The 22,137-nt window shown below is 38.1% G+C and overlaps 1 protein-coding gene across 4 annotated transcripts in view; it reads right to left on the bottom strand.

The window, feature by feature from the left end:
* CNTNAP4 (contactin associated protein family member 4) overlaps nucleotides 1-22,137 on the bottom strand; it is a 313,027-nt gene that overhangs the window by 64,160 nt on the left and 226,730 nt on the right. For all 4 annotated transcript variants that reach the window (XM_061386803.1, XM_061386801.1, XM_061386802.1 and 1 more), the window contains exons 16-17: nucleotides 7,115-7,285; nucleotides 5,871-6,089 (exon numbers count right to left, since the gene is read on the bottom strand). In XM_061386803.1, the coding sequence (XP_061242787.1) occupies nucleotides 5,871-6,089; nucleotides 7,115-7,285 (390 nt within the window). The remainder of the gene's footprint in view (nucleotides 1-5,870; nucleotides 6,090-7,114; nucleotides 7,286-22,137) is intronic.

Genomic DNA, 22,137 nt, shown 5'->3' with positions numbered 1-22,137 from the left:
GTGGTAGCACAGGCAGCTGGAGAAGATAATTTAAATCAAGATTAACATATATTCAAATATCTGCAATGTTTTACTTGTAGGGAAAAGTGTTGAAGAGAGTATCTTAAACAAGCAAATTTCTACATTGTTGAAAGTTCTACTGTTTCATATTTGTAGTACTACAAAATAACTTTATTTGGTATTTGAAATATTCCACAATGGGTTTACTGTTTTGTGCTCTGCTGCTGCTGCTGCTGCTAAGTCGCTTCAGTCGGGTCCAACTCTGTGTGACCTCATAGATGGCAGCCCCCCAGGCTCCCCCATCCCTGGGATTCTCCAGGCAAGTATACTGGGGTGGGTGGCCATTTCCTTCTCCAATGCATGAAAGTGAAAAGTGAAAGTGAAGTCACTCAGTCTTGCCCGACTCTTAGCGACCCCATGGACTGCAGCCCACCAGGCTCCTCCGTCCATGGATTCTCCAGGCAAGAGTATTGGAGTGGGGTGCCATTGCCTTCTCCAGTTTTGTGCTCTATTTGGTTATAAAAAAGAAGGTGAATTTTTTTTATAAAAACTACTGAATGCTGTGGTAATAACATAATCTAACTTTGACCAACTGATACACTAACCTTGGCCTTTCAGCTTTGCCCTATTTATAAAAATTGTGCTTCCACATAATTTAAAATGTCATCATCATCACCATCATCAGTGTCTCAATTTAAACTTTTTTATTAGGAGAAAAATTGATGCTGGAAACTACAGGCTTACTCTTTTCGATTACACTTATCTCATTTATTTGTCCTGATCCCCAAATACAAATGATAGTCGTTATACACCCTTGAAAATACTGATTAGTCATAATTATTTTTAATATGGATGGATGAACTACAAATTAAACTCTTGAACCTGTAAGTAAGGGAAATGAAATTGCCCTTTAAGATTTTAGCCAGAAAATCAATTATATTGGATTAAAGCAGGGACTTCCAGTCACCCAAGGAGTCAAGGCTCTGAGAGTCGACTTAACTCCAACAATGTGAAGGCATTAATATGTGGGGAAGCAGTTTCTAAGAGAAGGTCCCTTTACATCTGTCATGTGCTGGCAAAGAACATTTGAACAAAGCAGCCCGACTTCCTGGTGACAGTGATGGTGGGTGGGTGGAACCTCAACTGGGGAGGTGGGCTATTTTCTCTGGACTATGAAGAATACCCAGGGGTCTTTTCCAGGCTGGCAAGACTGTGGTTTGGACTGCATATGTGGGGCCCGGGAATAGCTTTAATCCTGCTGCAAGTTAGGATAAAGGAAGAAAACAAGAAAAGCTAACTTCAGATGAAATTAAAGACTGAGAAATGATGTGAGTAATTCAGAGAACTTGCAGAAGGATATTAGCAGGAGTAAATGGAAAACACTAGCAGTGATAAACAACTCATTAGTAAGTGGTGTACACCTCCATTTAAGACATATCCCAACTTTCTTTATCACCATCTCCCCTCTGGCCCATGCTGCCACAATCTCTCTCAGGGACTAAAGCCATGGCCTTCTTCTACCTTTTCCCTACTAAGAGAGAATGTAGAAAACAGAAATTAGACCATTCCACTCATCTGAGCCTTTAGAATAAAATCCAAAGTCCAGACCATGGCCTTACAATATATAACTCAACCTCGCTTTGCACCATCCTCTCCTCCCACACAAATTCCATCCGCAGACACCTTGAGTTACTCCTTAATTCCCAAAGTTCATCCCCACTGCCTGGAATTCTCTTCCTTTGGATGTTCACAGGGATTCCACTCCTACTTCCGCTGGCCTCTGTTCCAATGTAAGGTCCTCAGAGAGGGCTTCTGTGAATACCCCACTTGAAATAAAAGTCTGCAAACCAAACTGCCTGATGTCTTATTCTACTTTTACTTTCTGTATTTACCATTATCTGAAATTTTACATATATGTGTGTATGCAAGCTTGTGTGTGTATATACACATTTTTTTATATACATACATATATATATATGGAATGCGAGGTCAAGTGGGCCTCAGGAAGCATCACTATGAACAAAGCTAGTGGAGGTGATGGAATTCCAGTTGAGCTATTTCAAATCCTAAAAGACGATGCTGTGAAAGTGCTGCACTCAATATGAAAGCAAATTTGGAAAACTCAGCAGTGGCCACAGGACTGGAAAACGTCAGTTTTCATTCCAATCCCTAAGAAAGGCAATGCCAAAGAATGCTCAAACTATCGCTCAATTGCACTCGTCTCAAACACTAGCAAAGTCATTCTAGTTACTTGGAGAATTCAAAATTCTCCAAGCCAGGCTTCAACAGTATAAGAACTGTGAACTTTCAGATGTTCAAGCTGTATTAAAAAAAAATGCAGAGGAACCAGAGATCAAATTGCCAATATCCGTTGGATCATCAAAAGAGTTCCATAAAAACATCTACTTCTGCTTTGTTGACTATGCCAAAGCCTTTGACTGTGTGGATCACAACAAACTGTGGAAAATTCTTAAAGAGATGAGAATACCAGACCATCTCACCTGCTTCTTGAGAAATCTATATGCAAGTCAGGAAGCAACAGTTAGAACTGGACATGGAACAACAGACTGGTTCCAAATAGGAAAAGGAGTATGTCAAGGCTGTATTTGTCACCCTGCTTATTTAACTTATACGCAGAGTACATCATGAGAAATGTTGGACTGGATGAAGCACAGGCTGGAATCAAGATTGCCAAGAGAAATATCAACAACCTCAGATACGCAGATGACACCACCCTTATGGCAGAAAGTGAAGAAGAACTGAAGAGGCTCTTGATCAAAGTGAAAGAGGAGAGTGAAAAAGTTGGCTTAAAGCTCAACATTCAGAAAACTAAGGTCATGGCATCTGGTCCCATCGCTTCATGGCAAACAGATGGGGAAACAGTGGAAACAGTGATAGACTTTATCTTTTGGGGCTCCAAAATCACCACAGATAGTGATTGCAGCCATGAAATTAAAAGATGCTTGCTCCTTGGAGGGAAAGCTATGACCAACTTAGATGCATATTAAAAAGCATAGACATTACTTTGCCAACAAAGGTCCGTCTGGTCAAGGCTATGGTTTTTTCAGTAATCATATATGGATGTGGGATTTGGACTATAAAGAAAGCTGAGCGCGGAAGAATTGATGCTTTTGAACTGTGTTGTTGAAGAAGATTCTTAAGAGTCCCTTGGACTGCAAGGAGATCCAACCAGTCCATCCTAAAGGAAATCAGTCCTGAATATTCATTGGAAGGATTGATGTTGAAGCTGAAACTCCAATATTTTGGCCACCTGATACAAAGTACTGACTCACTGGAAAAATCCTGATGCTGGAAAAGATTGAAGGTGGGCGGAGAAGGGACGACAGAGGATGAGATGGTTGGATGGCCTCACCAATTCAGTGGACATGAGTTTGGGTAAGCTCCAGGAGTTGGTGATGGACAGGGGGGCCTGGTGTGCTGCAGTCCATGGCGTCACAAAGAGTCAGACGTGACTGAGCAACTGAGCTGAACTGAACTGATATTTATATATGTATTTTTTTGTTTTGTCTTATTTGTCTTTATTTTTTTTTGGCTACCTCTTGCCTTTTTCCCTGAAATATACTCTCAGGAAGGCAGAAAACTACCTTTTGTCTTAATAAGTGCTACATCAAACTAGCTGTGATTATTACTAGTTTTTTTGATACTAGTTTTCACCCATTTTATGCTAATTCAGTATAACTTTTTAATTATAATTTAAATTCCATTGAATCTTCCCAAATGGGAAAGGTATTTTCATCTAGAAATTAAAAAAATGCTGATTTAACAGTAATATTGTAAATTGACAAATTTTGATGTTATCTTGCATGTATTATTCTATTAACTTGGTTGGGGTCCTTTCCTAAGAGTAGTTCAGTCTTATAGTAGAGGTAAAGACAAAAATAGATACTTATATGGCCTCTTGACAATCAATGATGTGTCTCTACCTAAGGCTGCAAGACTTTCTTTCAACATGAGTCCATTTTTTAATATAATCACATTAACCACTTCTATTTACTCCGTTAGCTGTGAGTAGGAAGGAGGAAGCTATATAAAGAGATTTTTCTCAATAGACGTAACTTTTTCCAAAGATCTTTCTTTCTGCTTTTCCTTTTAATTTTCAATGATTTTGAAAATACATTAAAGATTTCAATTTCTAAAACTTTCTAATAACACGATCATGCTTGAATTTAACATATGGGAATGTAAAAATCCTAACCAATATTCCGCATAAAGATAAAATGTCTTAGATCCTTATTAACATGACTGATGGCAAAAGACTCAAGTCTGCCCTAATATATCATTCTATATCATAATAGTATTTCTACCCATTACAACTACCTGAAAACAAATTAAGGCCAGGGTTCCTATCAGACACAATACACGGTGACTCCATTTCTAGGAAGTTAAAATTCATACCAAGAATGAAAGGTCATGCCCAGGCAAACCGCAACAGATTTCACTGAAAAATTCAAGGACCGTTTCAGCTTTCTCAATTTCTAAGAACAGGAAGGCTATTTCCTAGATCCTGACAGATTTTAAATTGCCATACCTTTTGCTGTGACCATCTCTTATTGTTTGTAACTCAAGAAATATCTGTGTCAATTTCCTGACTGAGCTCCCAGCATGTTATTAAAAGAAAAGTTATGTATTTCTTCTCATGTTTTCTTTATTATTTCCATACCCTTTAATCAGCTTCATCCTTCCCAGTGAGAGAGCTTAAAACAAGGCCATTAAACAAGAGAAGATGTAATGGGGATCTGATGAGAATTTTGCTCTAAAACATAACTCTTACAAAGGCTTGAAACAGTTTCTGATAATTTACAATTTATCCTGAGTGACAGTGTTGCTGTGTCCTCATTTACACTAAAATATGTGAAAAGTGATCAAGTAAGAGATAATTCCTTGAACTTCATGGTCAATAAGTCCTGTAATTAGCAAAGATGTAAAACAAACACACCCAGAAGGATTCTTCTATCAAATCTATAAATACCAAGTGAATGTAATTCGAAAATAAAGGAACAACATTTGGATATAAACGTAAAGTAGGTGATCAGAAGGCATCAGAAAAAATGGGAAAATAATGGACACCAGTAGAACTGGTGTAACTGGTCAAACCATGGATGCTACAACAGTTTGCTCATGCTGGTTTTTTTTTTTTTTTCCTGCCATTAGCTTGTTTTTGGCAGGGATCACTGGTTGGCGTCAGCTGGATTTACAAGGAGGGTTCTTTGACTAAAGACAATAACATTTAAAAAAAATTGGAACAAGTCACATAATCTGGAAAATTAAGAATATTGAGATGGCTGGATGGCATCACAGACTCGATGGACGTGAGTCTCAGTGAACTCTGGGAGTTCGTGATGGACAGGGAGGCCTGGCGTGCTGCGATTCATGGGGTCGCAAAGAGTTGGACACGACTGAGCGACTGATCTGATCTGATGTTAAATTTATATGGCGTCCTATGTTAATTACATCTCAACAAAACTGGAAATGAAAAGAATGCTGGTTTAGGAATTAGTCAAACACAAATGTGAGTTTCATTACTAGGTGGGTTTCTGAAGGCAAGAGATTTCAGCCTCCTGCACCTCAGTTACCTTGTCGGTAAAACTGGGATAATATCCATTGCATGGATTGGTTATGAGGAAGTAGTAAAAACACCCAGTGCAGCCTGGAACACAGGTTCTCAGTAAATGGTGGTTTGGGGGTGGTGTTATCATTATCTTATCAGTTCAGTTCAGTCCCTGCGTCGTATCCAACTCCTTGTGACCCCATGGACTGCATCCTTATCTACAGTTGGCATTATTTTCTTTTGGCCCATCTCTGCACTTACATCATACAATTAAAGACAAATTGTGCAAAGCAGGGCTTACCCACGAAGAGCTGACTGTTGAGCTGCAGGAGGACATGCCCGTCCGCTGGGGCCGGCTGTGTCTTTGATGAGAGCTGATCCACTCGAACCGAGGCCTCCTTCATGTTCCTCTCAACCCTAACGTGGTGCCACTGGTTGTCGCTGAAGTGAGTGGGTGACTGCACCGAGATTTCAAAAGGCCCATTTCCCACGTCAAATGAAAATGTCACAACTGCAGGAGCTGGAAGGATCAGACATGAAGATTGTTCGTGTTAGTCCCTGTGGTGGGGGGGCTCAGTCTTCAATACCCTCGGGAAGAGCCCCATTGCATCAGCGGTCACTAAACATGAAGATAATGGTTTGCATTCTATGGAAGAAACCAAGGATGTCGGTGCAGAATAGATATGGAAAGAGACAGTAAAATACGTTTGTATTTTGGGGGGAAAATGGATTCTAAGAAATTCATCACTGGAGTTAACTGTTCATATTGACAAAAACTAAAGCTATTTGTTTGTTTAGTCTCTCAGTCATTTCTGACTCTTTCGCGACCCCATGGACTAGCCCACCTGGTTCCTCAGTCCATGGGATTTTCCGGGCAAGAATACTGGAGTGATTTGCCATTTACTCCTTTAGCGGATCTTTCCAACCTTGGGATCGAACCCACGTCTCCACGTCAAAGCTATTTAGCCAGGGGAAGAGAATTAAATAGCATCTGGAATTTTATATAAAAATAATTTTGACAGTGATTCAGGGTTTATTTAATTTCAAAAGCATGCAATATACATTTGATATCAAAATATTAGCAGTCTAAGAGGATAGCAGAAAATATGGCTGGTTAATTTAATTAATTTTTAAACTGAGAATTTGGATTTTTTTAAATGTTTAATTTTTCTGAGTTTAAAAGACTTTTTAAGTTGGTTCTAGAGAATACTAATAATTTCCCCAAATTATCACATGTTAAATATTAAATAATTTTCTTACAAAAAAATGCTATCTTAATATCATATTTTTCTTCCCAAAGGACACAATGAAAAGATTTGGTTGATAATGTAGAAACACAGTACTTTAAAAATTAGTTTCAGAATTTACTCATAAACCCCTGGAATAGGAAATGGCTACCCACTCCAGTACTCTTGCCTGGAAAATCCCATGGACAGAGGAGCCTGGAGGGCTACAGTCCATGAGGTAACAAAGAGTTGGACATGACTGTACACCTCATTACTCCTAAACAGAATTCCACAGACATCTAAGGAAAACACGACTTACAGCGTAGCTCTATCCGTATGAAATCGGTAATCCCCAGGTTCTCTAAAAACACCCCAGATGAAGCTGTGGTCTTGAAGAAGAAAGACACATCCGCACTCAGCTCCCCATGGAAAGTAGGAAAATGGAGGTAGGATGCCTCGGTATTGAAGGAAGCTGAATTCCAAAACAACTCTGTTTTATTTTTAAGGGAAAATAAAAAAGGAAACAAATTTATAAAATAAATGACATAACTACATTTTCTATTTTTTGCAGTTTTACTATTAAAATATTGCTCATTTGTACAAAGCTGCTTTTCTTTTGTCTGTTAATTATGCAGTATGCAAAACATGAAAACATGATGAGAGATTTTACAAGGATTGGAATTCTGGGTTCCTTCCAACACAGGACAGGAATGATGACCACACTAAAGGTCTGAAAGTTATATTTCATATGAAGAAAAAAACCCCACAGCCTAAATGCCAAAGTGTTATGGTAAGATCTGCCAAGCATTAATAGACAATTTTTTTATAATTTGAAAATTGAAACACCTACATTACTTTAAATAACAAAAACTCTTCAGAAGCTCAAAATGTTTTTCATTCTAACACTTTTAATTTCATGTTTTACAAAGCTACACCCTCAAAAAACTGTTTTCATTAATGGACTTTGTGATTTTTTAAACTGAGATTGGCAGTAAAAATATTCTCATCTAATTAAAGATCAAGACAGTACTTACTCTGTGCTACGCTGATAGTCTCACAGAGAAAATGCTCTTTTCATCGTAAATTATCTTTTACTCTGCTTGTTAGAGTGAGGGAAAAGGCTCTCAAAATGTTTTAAATGCTCGAAATAAGAAGGTGAAAGTGTTTCAAAATTGAAGGATATTAAGACATTTGCAAAAAATTATGTGGACTATATAGTTAACTATAATTCCTGTCATACTGAAATACAACTTCTTCACTTTCCCACTTTTTTCTGGTTATCTACAAATTTTCTTTTGAAAAAAAATATTCTGGGCCTTACATAGCAGAATATATGGGGAAAAAAATACACATGCAGTGGCATGAAGTGACAGGCGTGAAATCCAGCTGGATACATGTGGTTGATGAGAAGCATTATTGGAGCAATGAACTATGCAAGTTGTCGACACATCAGAAAGAGATGTACATCTTGAGTTTTAAGCAACTGCCCATACATAATATGTACTCACAACACTGAATAAAATTCGACTAAATCACCTTCCTGGAAGAAAGACTTATTGATCCTCTGAAGTTAAAACACAGGAATTTCAAAACAACGATCCATTATGCTAGCAGAGAACAGACACGGAGTTAGAGTTAAAAACTTGACTTGGCTTCTACTTATTCCTTAAGATTGTCATTTCTTTTCTATAAATTCTGGATCCAGACAGTGTTTACATCTATTGTATTTTTTCTGTATTTCCTATGACCTGATTCAAAAGTCAATCCCCAGCTCATATGTGGACAATTTTAGAGCTGAGTTTATTCAGCTGAGAATGCACTCGAAGGGACTTTTTTCTCCCTACAGCCAAGAGAAACTGTATATTTTCTGAGTATGTCAAACTTTGCCCTTATTTTCATTTTATAGCTATTTATATGCCTACACATTTTGCTTTCTAGAAAAGAAAGCAAGAAAATGCAAAATATCAAGCCAGGGGTAATAACACACTGGTGTTCTTAACAGTTCTTACCTGATCTATTTTTAGAAGGAATTAAATGTCTGCCTGCTGAAATGTATAAACATTAAAATAAAGCTGTAACTTTAAATTATGGAATATTATTAAATCTTGCTCATTTGGACTGATTACTAATAGGAACACTCAGAGACACTGATGTATAGAACAGTCTTATGGACTCTGTGGGAGAGGGAGAGGGTGGGAAGATTTGGGAGAATGACATTGAAATATGTAAAATATCATGTAAGAAACGAGTTGCCAGTCCAGGTTCGATGCACGATACTGGATGCTTGGGGCTAGTGCACTGGGACGACCCAGAGGGATGGTATGGGGAGGGAGGAGGGAGGAGGGTTCAGGATGGGGAACACATGTATACCTGTGGCGGATTCATTTTGATATTTGGCAAAACTAATACAATTATGTAAAGTTTAAAAATAAAATTAAATTAAAAAAGTAAAAAAAAAAAGAATTACTTGAAGGTCTAAATTAGATAATATTACTATGAGAATATAATATTCCATTGGCTTCATTTTTAAATCACAACTAACCCAATAGAACATCATATAGAGGGCTTCAGGGAACTGGTTCAAACAGAGAAACAAATTCTTTGAATTGCTGCTATCTTTACAATGAATGCTTCTACAGTAGTGAAAACAATTTATTATCTTAGGTAGTTTAAGCACTCTCCACACACCTCGTTTGTCTAGTTAAGTACCTCGTTTGTCTAGTTACCAAACCTTATTTTACAGACTCACAGTAGGTAAAAACCGAAGAACATTTAACTGAATTAAGAAATTGCTCCTAATCCACAACAATTATAAAGAAAGCCAAGACCAATATTTCTGTGATCAAATACCATTATTGGCATTTGATAGCTCAGATCTTTACAGGTGTGCCAAGAAGCACCCGGGAGGATGTAGGTTGCCTTGGAGAAGGAAGGGCAGGAAAGAGGAGGCGCAGCAGAGCCCAGCAGGCACGCTGCAGCAGAAGCAGCAGGTCTTTCGAAGAGAGGATTTCATGGCTGGGGTGGTTTAAAAATCCCTGGGCTATGCCTGCAGCAGACCTGAATGCAAACGCCTACTATGTGAATGCTCTTTGTCATCCCAACAGAGCATCATTTGCAGCAGCCCACATGGACCTAGAGACTGTCACACCAAGCGAATTAATTCAGACAAAGACAATTATGATACTTACATGTGGACTATGAAAATATGATACAAATGAATTTATCTGCAAAATATAAATGGACTCACAGACACGGAAAACAAACTTATGGTTACCAAAGGGGAAAAGTGGAGGGCAGGGAGGATAAATTAGGAGTTTGGGATTGACATGTGTGTGTGTTAGTCACTCAGTCATGTCCAACTCTACAGTCCTTGTCCCATGGACTGTAGCCTGCCAGGCTCCACTGTCCATGGACTTCTCTAGGCAAGAGTACTGAAGTGGGTTGCCATTCCCTTCTCCAGGGGATCTTCCTGACCCAGGGATCAAAGCCGGGTTTCCTGCATTGCAGGTGGATTCTTTACCACCTGAGCTACTAGGGAAGAACTCACATATGCATATTACTATAGATAAAATAGAAAATCAACAAAGAGACCTGCTATACAGCACAGGGACCTCTACGCAGAATTCTGTAATCACCTATATGGGAAAGGAATCTGAAAAAAACAGATATAAGTATACATAAAAATGCATTATTCTAAGTAAATAATAATTAAATAATAATTACTATAGTCTCAATTATATTCACTATAGGGTACTAGAGATATGGAAAGATTCCTTCAGGTATACCAGTTATTAACTTTCTAGAATTCAAAACAAATTGTACGAATAATAGGATTCATATATTTTTTACATAGAAAAGAAAGATGTACCCAGTATTTAATTCTATACATAAGGTAAAAAGAGCCCATGGGGGAAAATTAACTTAGTAGAATATTAAGATTACAATTAATTTTTTAAACATCTGTTTTACTAAACTTTTATTTATATCATTCATTAATGATACTGATTCTCTTTTAAAAAGCAAACATATTTATAGAGACAGAAAGTAGATTAGTTGGCTGGGAAGATGGAAAACTGAAGATGACTTGGCCTCTTAGCCTTTTTCCGAGGCTAAGAGGCCTAGAGTTCTTTCTAGGGTGATGAAAATGTTCTAAAATTCACTGTGGCAATGGTTACACCATGCTATGAACACACTCTCACTGAATAGTTCACTTTATATGGTGAATTGCACAGTATATGAATTACATTTCAATAAAAATATTTTTAAAAAGGACAATATTTGACAAATCAGTTGTTTTTTTAGACACTATGTTTTACTTTAAAAATCAAACTGCATAACATGCTAACACCTCCTTTCCTTCTTCCTCTCTTTTTTCAAAAACCACTTATATGAAATATGCAGCTGCTGCTGCTGCTAAGTTGCTTCAGTCGTATCCGACTCTGTGCGACCCCAGAGACGGCAGCCCACCAGGCTCCCCCATACCTGGGATTCTCCAGCCAAGAACACTGGAGTGGGTTGCCATTTCCTTCTCCAATGCAGGAAAGTGAAAAGTGAAAGTGAAGTCGCTCAGTCGTGTCCGACTCTTAGTGACCCCATGGACTGCAGCCTACCAGGCTCCTCCGTCCATGGGATTTTCCAGGCAAGAGTACTGGAGTGGGGTGCCATTGCCTTCTCTGATATGAGATATGACTCACATGTAAAAAGCTGTACATATTTAGTGTATACAACTTGATGAGTTTGGTAGCACTACCTTTCTTAAAAGTGAATAAATTAAAATGAAAATACAGAAATGCTAAGGTAAGGGATAATTTACTAGTCAAAGGAATCTTTCTGAACACTTAAATCGTTTTTAAAAGCTGTAAATATGGGTTTCTTTAATGAAAATTTTTACTTTGGAGTTGTAGGAAATAATAAAGATTCTGTGTACCCTTTACCTAATTTCCCCCAATGATAATATCTTGCAAGACTGTGGTCCAATATCATGACCAGGGCATTGGCATGGATATACTTAAGGCGAGGAACATTTTCATCACTATGCCTCACTCTTACAGGCACACCCTCTTCCATTCTGCCCTCTCTAACCCCAGGCAACCACTAATCTGTTCTCCACCATCATTTGAGGAACCCTCTGCAAATAAAGGTGTACAGCATGCAGTCTTTTGAGACTAATAATTTTTTCACTCATCAGATCAGATCAGTCGCTCAGTCGTGTCTGACTCTTTGCAACCCTATGAATTGCAGCACGCCAGGCCTCCCTGTCCATCACCAACTCCCGGAGTTCACTCAGACTCATGTCCATTGAGTCAGTGATGCCATCCAGCCATCTCATCCTCTGTCGTCCCCTTCTCCTCCTGCCCCCAATCCCTACCAGCATCAGAGTCTTTTCCAATGAGTCAACTCTTCGCATGAGGTGGCCAAAGTCCTGGAGTTTCAGCTTTAGCATCATTCCTTCCAAAGAAATCCCAGGGCTGATGTCCTTCAGAATGGACTGGTTGGATCTCCAAGGGACTCCCAAGAGTCTTCTCCAACACCACAGTTCAAAAGCATCAATTCTTCAGCACTCAGCCTTCTTCACAGTCCAACTCTCACATCCATACATGACCACAGGAAAAACCATAGCCTTGACTAGACGAACCTTTGTTGGCAAAGTAATGTCTCTGCTTTTGAATATGCTATCTAGGTTGGTCATAACTTTCCTTTCAAGGAGTAAGCGTCTTTTAATTTCATGGCCGCAGTCACCATCTGTAGTGATTTTGGAGCCCAGAAAAATGAAGTCTGACACTGTTTCCACTGTTTCCCCATCTATTTCCCATGAAGTGGTGGGACCGGATGCCATGATCTTCATTTTCTGAATGTTGAGCTTTAAGCCAATTTTTTCACTCTCCACTTTCACTTTCATCAAGAGGCTTTTGAGTTCCTCTTCACTTTCTGCCATAAGGGTGGTGTCATCTGCATATCTGAGGTTATTGATATTTCTCCCAGCAATCTTGATTCCAGCTTGTGTTTCTTCCAGTCGAGTGTTTCTCATGATATACTCTGCATATAAGTTAAATAAACAGGGTGACAATATACAGCCTTGATGAACTCCTTTTCCTATTTGGAACCAGTCTGTTGTTCCATGTGCAGTTCTAACTGTTGCTTCCTGACCTGCATACAAATTTCTCAAGAGGCAGGTCAGGTGGTCTGGTATTCCCATCTCTTGAAGAATTTCCCACAGTTTATTGTGATCCACATAGTCAAAGGCTTTGGCATAGTCAATAAAGCAGAAATAGATGTTTTTCTGGAACTCTCTTGCTTTTTCCATGATCCACCGGATGTTGGCAATTTGATCTCTGGTTCCTCTGCCTTTTCTAAAACCAGCTTGAACATCAGGAAGTTCACAGTTCACATATTGCTGAAGTCTGGCTTGGAGAATTTTGAGCATTACTTTTCTAGCATGTGAGATGAGTGCAATTGTGCGGTAGTTTGAGCATTCTTTAGCATTGTCTTTCTTTGGGCGTGGGTTGCTCCTCGGGCCTGGGGTAGCTCCTCCCGGCCGCCGCCCCCGACCTCGGACGCGGAGTAACTCCTCTCGTCGCCACCCCTGACCTCGGACGCGGGGTAGCTCCTCTCGGCAGTTCCTGCACCGTCGCAGTCTGGTACTCTCAGCCGCTGCCCCTGACCTCGGACATGGGGTGGCTCCTCTCGGCCACGCGGCCATGTCGCAGCGGCCTGCACTATCTTTTCACTCATAATTATCTCTTAAGATTCACCCAGCTTGTTGTATATGTCCATAGTTCATTCCTTTTTATTGCTAAGTAGTGTGGCATGGCACGGATGCTCCACAATTTATTTAACTATGTGCCCGCTGAAAGACATGTGGGTTGTCTCCAGTTTTCAGTTATTACAAGTCAAGCTGCTAGGAGCATCCTCGTGCCGGTTTTTGTACAAATAAGTCTTCAGTTCTCTGGGATAAATGCCAAGGGGTATAATCAGTGATTCTAATGAGAGTTGCATGCTTTTTTTTTTTTTTGAAACTGCCAAAAATGTCCAGAGTTGCTGTATCAATTTACATTCCCAGCAGCATGTATGAGTGATCAGTTTCTCCACATTCTGACCAGAATTTTGTGTTGTCACCATTTTTTTTTAAATTTTAGCCATTCTGAAAGGTGTGTGATGCACAAGCAGATAGAGGAAGGTAAAGAGGGGAGACAGAACAGAGACAGAAGAAAGAGAAAAAGCAAGAATAGAGGAGGGGGTAACAAGGTGGAGAAACTTTAAGAAAATGAGATAAAGGAAGCTCAAGGAAATAAAATATGATAAAACCCAAGACTTAAAAAATAAAAAGAATTTATCAATGGTGAAGGGTTACCAGATATAGTGGAGCTTGCAAAATTATATTATATGATTATCGGTTAAAATGGAATTGATCCTCCTTCGTTTTAATGGTTTATATGTAGTCTGCCAAATGGAACAGGACTCTGTCAAACGGAAGAGAAATTAACCAAATCACTAGTCAATATCTTTTTCCAGTCTAAGAATACAACTTCTGCAAAGTTATTTATTGCCTACATGCACCTTTGATTATTTAATGCATTCTGTGCAGCTGTGATTTCTCAGACAGCTGAACAAGTCGATGCAGGCAAAATGAAAAAACTAATTTCAATGACAAGGGTTTCTTAGAACAGGAAACTTAGAACAATCTTTTCAAACCATGTAAGTTCTGAGGGTGTCTTGATTAGACATGAAATTTCAACGCAATGAATTAACTGAGAAGAACTACATTTCAAAAAATTAGTAGAAAAATTCAAATGTCAAAGAGCTTAAAAAAAAAACTACCTTGTTACATAATTACTGAGAGCAGAAATTTAGATCATGCTTACAACTCTTGAAACAGATTATAAAATGCAGGCATACATTTTACCACATCATATCCTATTTTAGGAGAAAGTTGTGGCACACAACACTGAGTTGTTAAGTTACTGACCTGTAAGGATAACTATTCCTTCAATAATTCAGTCAGAAAAAGCAAATCATCTCAAGCTGGAAAAGTCAATTAGGCCTCAGAATTTCCCACAGCAACATTAAACATTAGAAGATAAAGGAGCACTGTCTACAAATTTCTGAAAGAAAATGTAGCGAACCTAACTTTCTTTTTTAAGTATTAAGGTAACAGGTAAGTCTTACCAAATTTGAAAGAATTCTGAGAGTGTAAGCACATACAAGCTCTTTTGGTGAAAAACAAAAATAGAATATTAATTCATAATGAAATATGAATCAAAAGGTGTCCATCAAAAGACACCTTACAAAGCTAGAAAAGACAAGGCTGACTGAATCTCTTAGTGCAAGTCCAGTAGGATATTATGTACAAACTGCTGAAGAGTTGCAAAATGTGACTCAAAAACATTACATCACTTTCTTATAAGGTTAAATACAGGGTTACCTTATACTCCAGAAGTTCCACTCCTAAATGTATACTCCTAAGAAGTGGAAATATACATGTCCCAAAAAAACACACTTAGACACAGATGTTCACAGCAACATTATTCATAATAGACAAAAAGTGAAACCAGCACAAATGGCCAACAACTGATTAGTGGATGATCAAAATGCGGTGGATCCACACAAAGGAATGACTAGGCCTTGAAAAATAAAGAATATTTGATATAGTCTACAGTATGGATAAACTTTGCCAATGTGATGCTAGTGAAAGAAGCCAGTCGCAAAGATCCCACATTCTAGGTTTTCACCTGTATGAAATGTCCAGAATCGGTAAGTCAGCAGAGATAAAGAGTAGCTGCGTGGTTGACTAGGGTTGGGGTGGGAGTTTGGGGAAAATGGAAAGTGTGCTAACAGGTACAAGTTTCTTTATGGGACATAAAAATGTTCTAAAATTGCTTGTGGTGACGGTTATACAACTCCATTTAATACACTGAAACACCATTAGATTGTACACTTCAAATAGGTGAATTACAGGGCACATGGACTGTATCTCAATAAAGCTGTTAGCAACAAACAGCATAAAATTAAACCAGCCAACTTCATTTTAGAGTTCAGAGGCAACCAATATTCTCAAGCGTGTGCCAACTCAGGAAATGCAACAACGCTTGAGTCTTTCTAGAAGAGAGAAAAAAAAAAAACACAACAACAACAAAGAAAATATCATTACCTGAAAATGCAATTCATCCAAGAATAAACAGGAAAACATTCATTCATGAATAGAGGACGACATTCATTCATGAATAGAGGTCCTGACGACAGGACCAGTGGTTAGTATTCAAAAAATAGACAACCATACAAATAATAGCAAAACTAGCAAAAATTGGGAGGTGGGGGGAGAAAAAGAAGAGGAGATGACAGATGCATGCTAATTTTCACATTTTTCAGAATAGATCAATGCTGTCTAGAATACAAAAGACTTTAATAGAGAACCTAGTGACTCTATAACCTTTACAACTTTTATAAAGTTTAAGTTAGCACATTGAATACATGTTTATCATGTATATAAATAATATAAATCAATCCCCATGTCTTCAGTTTGTTTCTTCTTTCTCTGTCAGTTTCAGTTCATAAAGTTAATAAATAAATTTATTTCTGAATCTCTTTTTCTATTCCTCTATCTAGAATAGTGCCTCTTAACCTGGGGCTGTTCTGGACCCCAGGAAACATTTGGCTTTTTCTGGAGACATACTTTGTTGTCACAACTGGGGAGCATGCTTCTAGCATGTAGTGGGTAGTATCCAAGGATACTGCTTAATGTCCCACAAAGGACAGGACAGCCCCCAACCATCGCAAGGAATCACTCAGCCCAATGGCGAGAGTGCCGAGGTTGGGAGACCCTGCACTAGCGATATTTAGGAATGTCTGGAATAATGCTCTCTCGTATTAGTCACTAGTTCAGAGTTGTGTGACTCTTGGTGATTACTATAGTCTTTTCTTCGACATATCTGTATATCTTAAGATTTTATAATGACTTCATATCAACTATCATTAATGTTTAAAAGTAAAACAACAAATAAAGGTATGTATGTGTATGCAGTCCTGAGAATTATCAAGATTCCCAGTCTCTAAAACATGGAAACCTTTTAAAAAGTGTTAGAAAGAATGTTTGTTCTCCCACATTTGGGAAGTTTCTTGAATGTCAATGACTAGCTTATAATGTAGATCTTTTCAAAAGAACAGAAAACAAAAAGCAAAATAAGTCACAAAATATTTTTTCTCCAAGAAGTAGACAATGTTTCAGTTTTATAAAGGCACTGTACCATCAAGAGTGCAAATCAAATAAGTAAAACTATGTGTTTATTTGAAGGCACTTTCCCTGTCTCAGGCCCATGTACATGAATGACAAATGGCTCAAGATGGAACTAGATGACCTTTGTAGTATGTGACTTTTTTAAGATCACAATGTCTTTCAAAATGTAATCAAAACCTTTAATTGAAATATATTTGCATATCATTTAATAAGTACAATCAAAACCTTACTCCTGTCTCTCACGAATAATTCACAAGCTATAAGTTTCTCGAGCTGTATATGATGGATCATTCGTACTCCTTCATAAACTGCTATTTATTGATTATCTTTCATGTAACAGGTAATGTACTAGGTGTCAAGATACAATAATAAATGAGGAATGGACCTACTCTTGAGAGGCTCAGAAATAATTAAAAGCCAGAACAAGAAGTGTATCTTCGTAATTTACTCAACATTCTTTGAGAGTGTAGGAAAATGTCCTCTAGAGACCTGCGGAAGGCTTTGTGGAGAAAGGGTGTGAATGTTTCATTAAAAGGATTGGGGGTGTTTCACAGATGAAGCAAAGACAGCAAGTGAAGAGAAAATGATGCTAGATGCCATCAGTGGTTGATGAATTGTCTTTATGCTAAAGGACCTGCAGAAGTAGGGGAAGGTCCATGCAGGTATCTTCTTCTTTTCTTTTTTTTTAACCATTAGTGTTAACTTCGTTGTGAAAACAGTTGAACAGTTCCATTTTCAAAAACTAAATAGAAACTATGATATTCTTAAAAGTAAAAGTAATAATAGCTATGCTTCGAATTCAACACTAAAATTTCTTTTGTGATCAAAGTAGAACAAATATTTTTTATTTATTTTTTCCGTAAAAAAAAACCCAACAACATTTACTTTTATGTGAGTAAAAGGTGCCAGACTGGTGATCTCTCTTCTGTTTGAAGAACACAGTGTAGGCACCAAGATCTTCCCACCCCATCTTGCTACCATCTTGTCTTCTAATTTCTCCATCTCTTTGTTTCTTCTAGGTTTTATTTTTTTTAAATATAAATTTATTTAAATTGGAGGCAAATTACTTTACAATATTGTATTGGTTTTGCCATACACTGACATGAATCTGCCACGGGTGTACATGTGTTCCCCATCCTGAACCCCTCCCCCCATCTCCCTCCCCATTCCATCCCTCTGGTTCATTCCAGTGCACTGGCCCGGAGCATCCTGTATCATGCATCGAAACTGGACTGGCGATTCATTTCACATATGATAATATACATGTTTCAATGCCATTCTCCCAAATCATCCCATCCTCGCCCTCTCCCACAGAGTCCAAAAGACTGTTCTATACATCTGTGTCTCTTTTGCTGTCTCGCATACAGGGTTATCATTACCACCTTTTTAAATTCCATATATATGCATTAGTATACTGTATTGGTGTTTTTCTTTCTGGCTTACTTCACTCTGTATAATAGGCTCCAGTTTCATCCACCTCATTAGAACTGGTTCAAATGTATTCTTTTTAATGGCTGAGCAATACTCCATTGTGTATATGTACCACAGCTTTCTTATCCATTCGTCTGCTGATGGACATCTAGGTTGCTTCCATATCCTGGCTATTATAAACAGTGCTGCAATGAACATTGGGGTACATATGTCTCTTTCAATTCTGGTTTCCTTGGTGTGTATACCCAGCAGTGGGATTGCTGGGTCATATGGCAGTTCTGGGTGTTCATTGGAAGGATCCATGCTGACACTGAAACTCCAATACTTTGGCCACCTCATGCAAAGAGTTGACTAATTGGAAAAGACCCTGATGCTGGGAGGGATTGGGAGCAGGAGGAGAAGGGGACGACAGAGGATGAGATGGCAGGATGGCATCACCGACTCAATACATATGAGTTTGGGTGAACTCCTGGAGTTGGTGATGGACAGGGAGGCCTGGCGTGCTGCCATTCATGGGGTCACAAAGAGTTGGACACGACTGAGCAACTGAACTGAACTGAACTGATGGCAGTTCTATTTTCAGTTTTTAAAGGAATCTCCACACTGTTCTCCATAGTGGCTGTACTAGTTTGCATTCCCACCAACAGTGTAAGAGGGTTCCCTGTTCTCCACACCCTCTCCAGCATTTATTACTTGTAGACTTTTGGATAGCAGCCATTCTGACTGGTGTGAAATGGTACCTCATGTGGTTTTGATTTGCTCTGATAATGAGTGATCACTCTGATAATGAGTGATGTTGAGCATCTTTTCATGTGTTTGTTAGCCATCTGTATGTCTTCTTTGGAGAAATGTCTATTTAGTTCTTTGGCCCATTTTTTGATTGGGTCATTTATCTTCCTGGAATTGAGCTGTAGGAGTTGCTTGTATATTTTTGAGATGAATTCTTTGTCAGTTGTTTCATTTGCTATTATTTTCTCCCATTCTGAAGGCTGTCTTTCCACCTTGCTTATATTTTCCTTTGTTGTGTAGAAGCTTTTAATTTTAATTAGGTCCCATTTGTTTATTTTTGCTTTTATTCCCAATATTCTGGGAGGTGGGTCATAGAGGATCCTGCTGTGATGTATGTCGGAGAGTGTTTTGCCTATGTTCTCCTCTAGGAGTTTTATAGTTTCTGGTCATACCTTTAGATCTTTAATCCATTTTGAGTTTATTTTTGTGTATGGTGTTAAAAAGTGTTCTAGTTTCATTCTTTTACAAGTGGTTGACCAGTTTTCCCAGCACGACTTGTTAAAGAGATTGTCTTTTCTCCATTGTATATTCTTGCCTCCTTTGTTAAAGATAAGGTGTCCATCGGTGCATAGATTTATTTCTGGGCTTCCTATTTTGTTCCATTGATCTATATTTCTCTCTTTGTGCCAGCACCATACTGTCTTGATGACTGTGGCTTTGTAGTAGAGCCTGAAGTCAGGCAGGTTGATTCTTCCAGTTCCATTCTTTTTTCTCAAGATTGCTTTGGCTATTTGAGGTTTTTTTGTATTTCCATACAAATTGTGAAATTATTTGTTCTAGCTCTGTGAAAAATACTGTTGGTAGCTTGATAGGGATTGCATTGAATCTATAGATTGCTTTGGGTAGTATACTCATTTTCACTATATTGATTCTTCCAATCCATGAACACGGTATATTTCTCCATCTATTAGTGTACTCTTTGATTTCTTTCATGGACGTTTTATAGTTTCTTTATATAGGTCTTTGTTTCTTTTGGTAGATATATTCCTAAGTATTTTATTCTTTGCATTGCAATGGTGAATGGAATTGTTTCCTTCATTTCTCTTTCTATTTTCTCATTGCTAGTGTATAGGAATGCAAGGGATTTCTGTGTGTTGATTTTATATCCTGAAACTTTACTATATCCATTGATGAGCTCTAGTAATTTTCTGGTGGAGTCTTTAGGGTTTTCTATGTAGAGGATCATGTCATCTGCAAACAGTGGGTTTTACTTCTTCCTTTCCAATCTGCATTCCTTTTATTTCTTTTTCTGCTCTGATTGCTGTGCCCAAAACTTCCAAAACTATGCTGAATAGTAGTGGTGAGCGTGGGCACCCTTGTCTTGCTCCTGACTTTAGGGGAAATGCTTTCAATTTTTCACCATTAAAGATAATGTTTGCTGTGGGTTTGTCATAGATAGCTTTTATTATGTTGAGGTATGTTCCTTCTATTCCTGCTTTCTGGAGAGTTTTTATCATAAATGGATGTTGAATTTTGTCAAAGGCTTTCTCTGCATCTATTGAGATAATCATATGGTTTTTATTTTTCAATTTGTTAATGTGGTGTATTACATTGATTAACTTGTGGGTATTGAAGAATTCTTGCATCCCTGGGATAAAGCCCACTTGGTCACGGTGTATGATCTTTTTAATGTGTTGTTGGATTCTGTTTGCTAGAATTTTGTTAAGGATTTTTGCATCTATGTTCATCAGTGATATTGGCCTGTAGTTTTCTTTTTTTGTGGCATCTTTGTCAGGTTTTGGTATTAAGGTGATGGTGGCCTCATAGAATGAGTTTGGAAGTTGACCTTCCTCTGCAATTTTCTGGAAGAGTTTGAGTAGGATAGGTGTTAGCTCTTCTCTAAATTTTTGGTAGAATTCAGCTGAGAAGCCGACTGGTCCCGGGCTTTTGTTTGCTGGAAGATTTCTGATTACAGTTTCAATTTCCGTGCGTGTGATGGGTCTCTTAAGATTTTCTATTTCTTTCTGGTTCAGTTTTTGAAAGTTGTACTTTTCTAAGAATTTGTCCATTTCTTCCAAGTTGTCCATTTTATTTGTATATAGTTCTGATAGTAGTTTCTTATGATCCTTTGTATTTCTGTGTTGTCTGTTGTGATCTCTCCATTTTCATTTCTAATTTTATTGATTTGATTTTTCTCCCTTTGTTTCTTGATGAGTCTGGCTAATGGTTTGTCAATATTATTTATCTTCTCAAAGAACCAGCTTTTGGCTTTGTTGATTTTTGCTATGGTTTCTTTTGCATTTATTTCTGCCCTAATTTGTAAGACTTCTTTCCTTCTACTAACCCTGGGGTTCTTCATTTCTTCCTTTTCTAGTTGCTTTAGGTGTAGAGTTAGGTTATTTATTTGACTTTTTTCTTTTCTTGAGGTATGCCTCTATTGCTATGGACCTTCCCTTTCTCACTTCCTGACTGATGTCAAAAAATCATGTAACTCTGTGGGTTAATACTAGATTTCTACTCTTTCTCCTTAGTGTGAGGTAAGAGTGCTGAAGATAACACAGCTACAATTGGCATGCTCTCCAGGTAATTTTCAACACATGCTGAAGTTGAAGAAGTATTGGTCTAGAAGACTTGTGATGGCACCCCACAAATGAAGATGGTCCCACTTCTCCTGAGAGAGCAGAAAGGAAAATACCTACAGAAAACCTCCTAGTTATCACCTTTCTCTTAACTGTAGACCCAGATGTTTTTCCATGATTTGCTCCTTTGATTCTGTCTCCACGGTTAGTAAAAGTCAGAAACATATTCAGTAGGATCCTACTGAATCCTAGGAGACATAGGAGAATACATAGGAGAATACCCATGTTACTAAAATCTTTACTAGTTTTTATGTCTTACAAGTTTAACTATTGATATTTTTTTAATTACCCAACTTTAAAATTAAGCAACCT

The sequence above is a fragment of the Bos javanicus genome, chromosome 18 (genome assembly GCF_032452875.1).
Source record: "Bos javanicus breed banteng chromosome 18, ARS-OSU_banteng_1.0, whole genome shotgun sequence".
In the NCBI taxonomy this organism is placed as follows: Eukaryota; Metazoa; Chordata; class Mammalia; order Artiodactyla; family Bovidae; genus Bos; species Bos javanicus.
The sequence above is the reverse complement of the archived record's forward strand: the minus strand, read 5'-3'. Positions and strand labels throughout refer to the sequence as shown.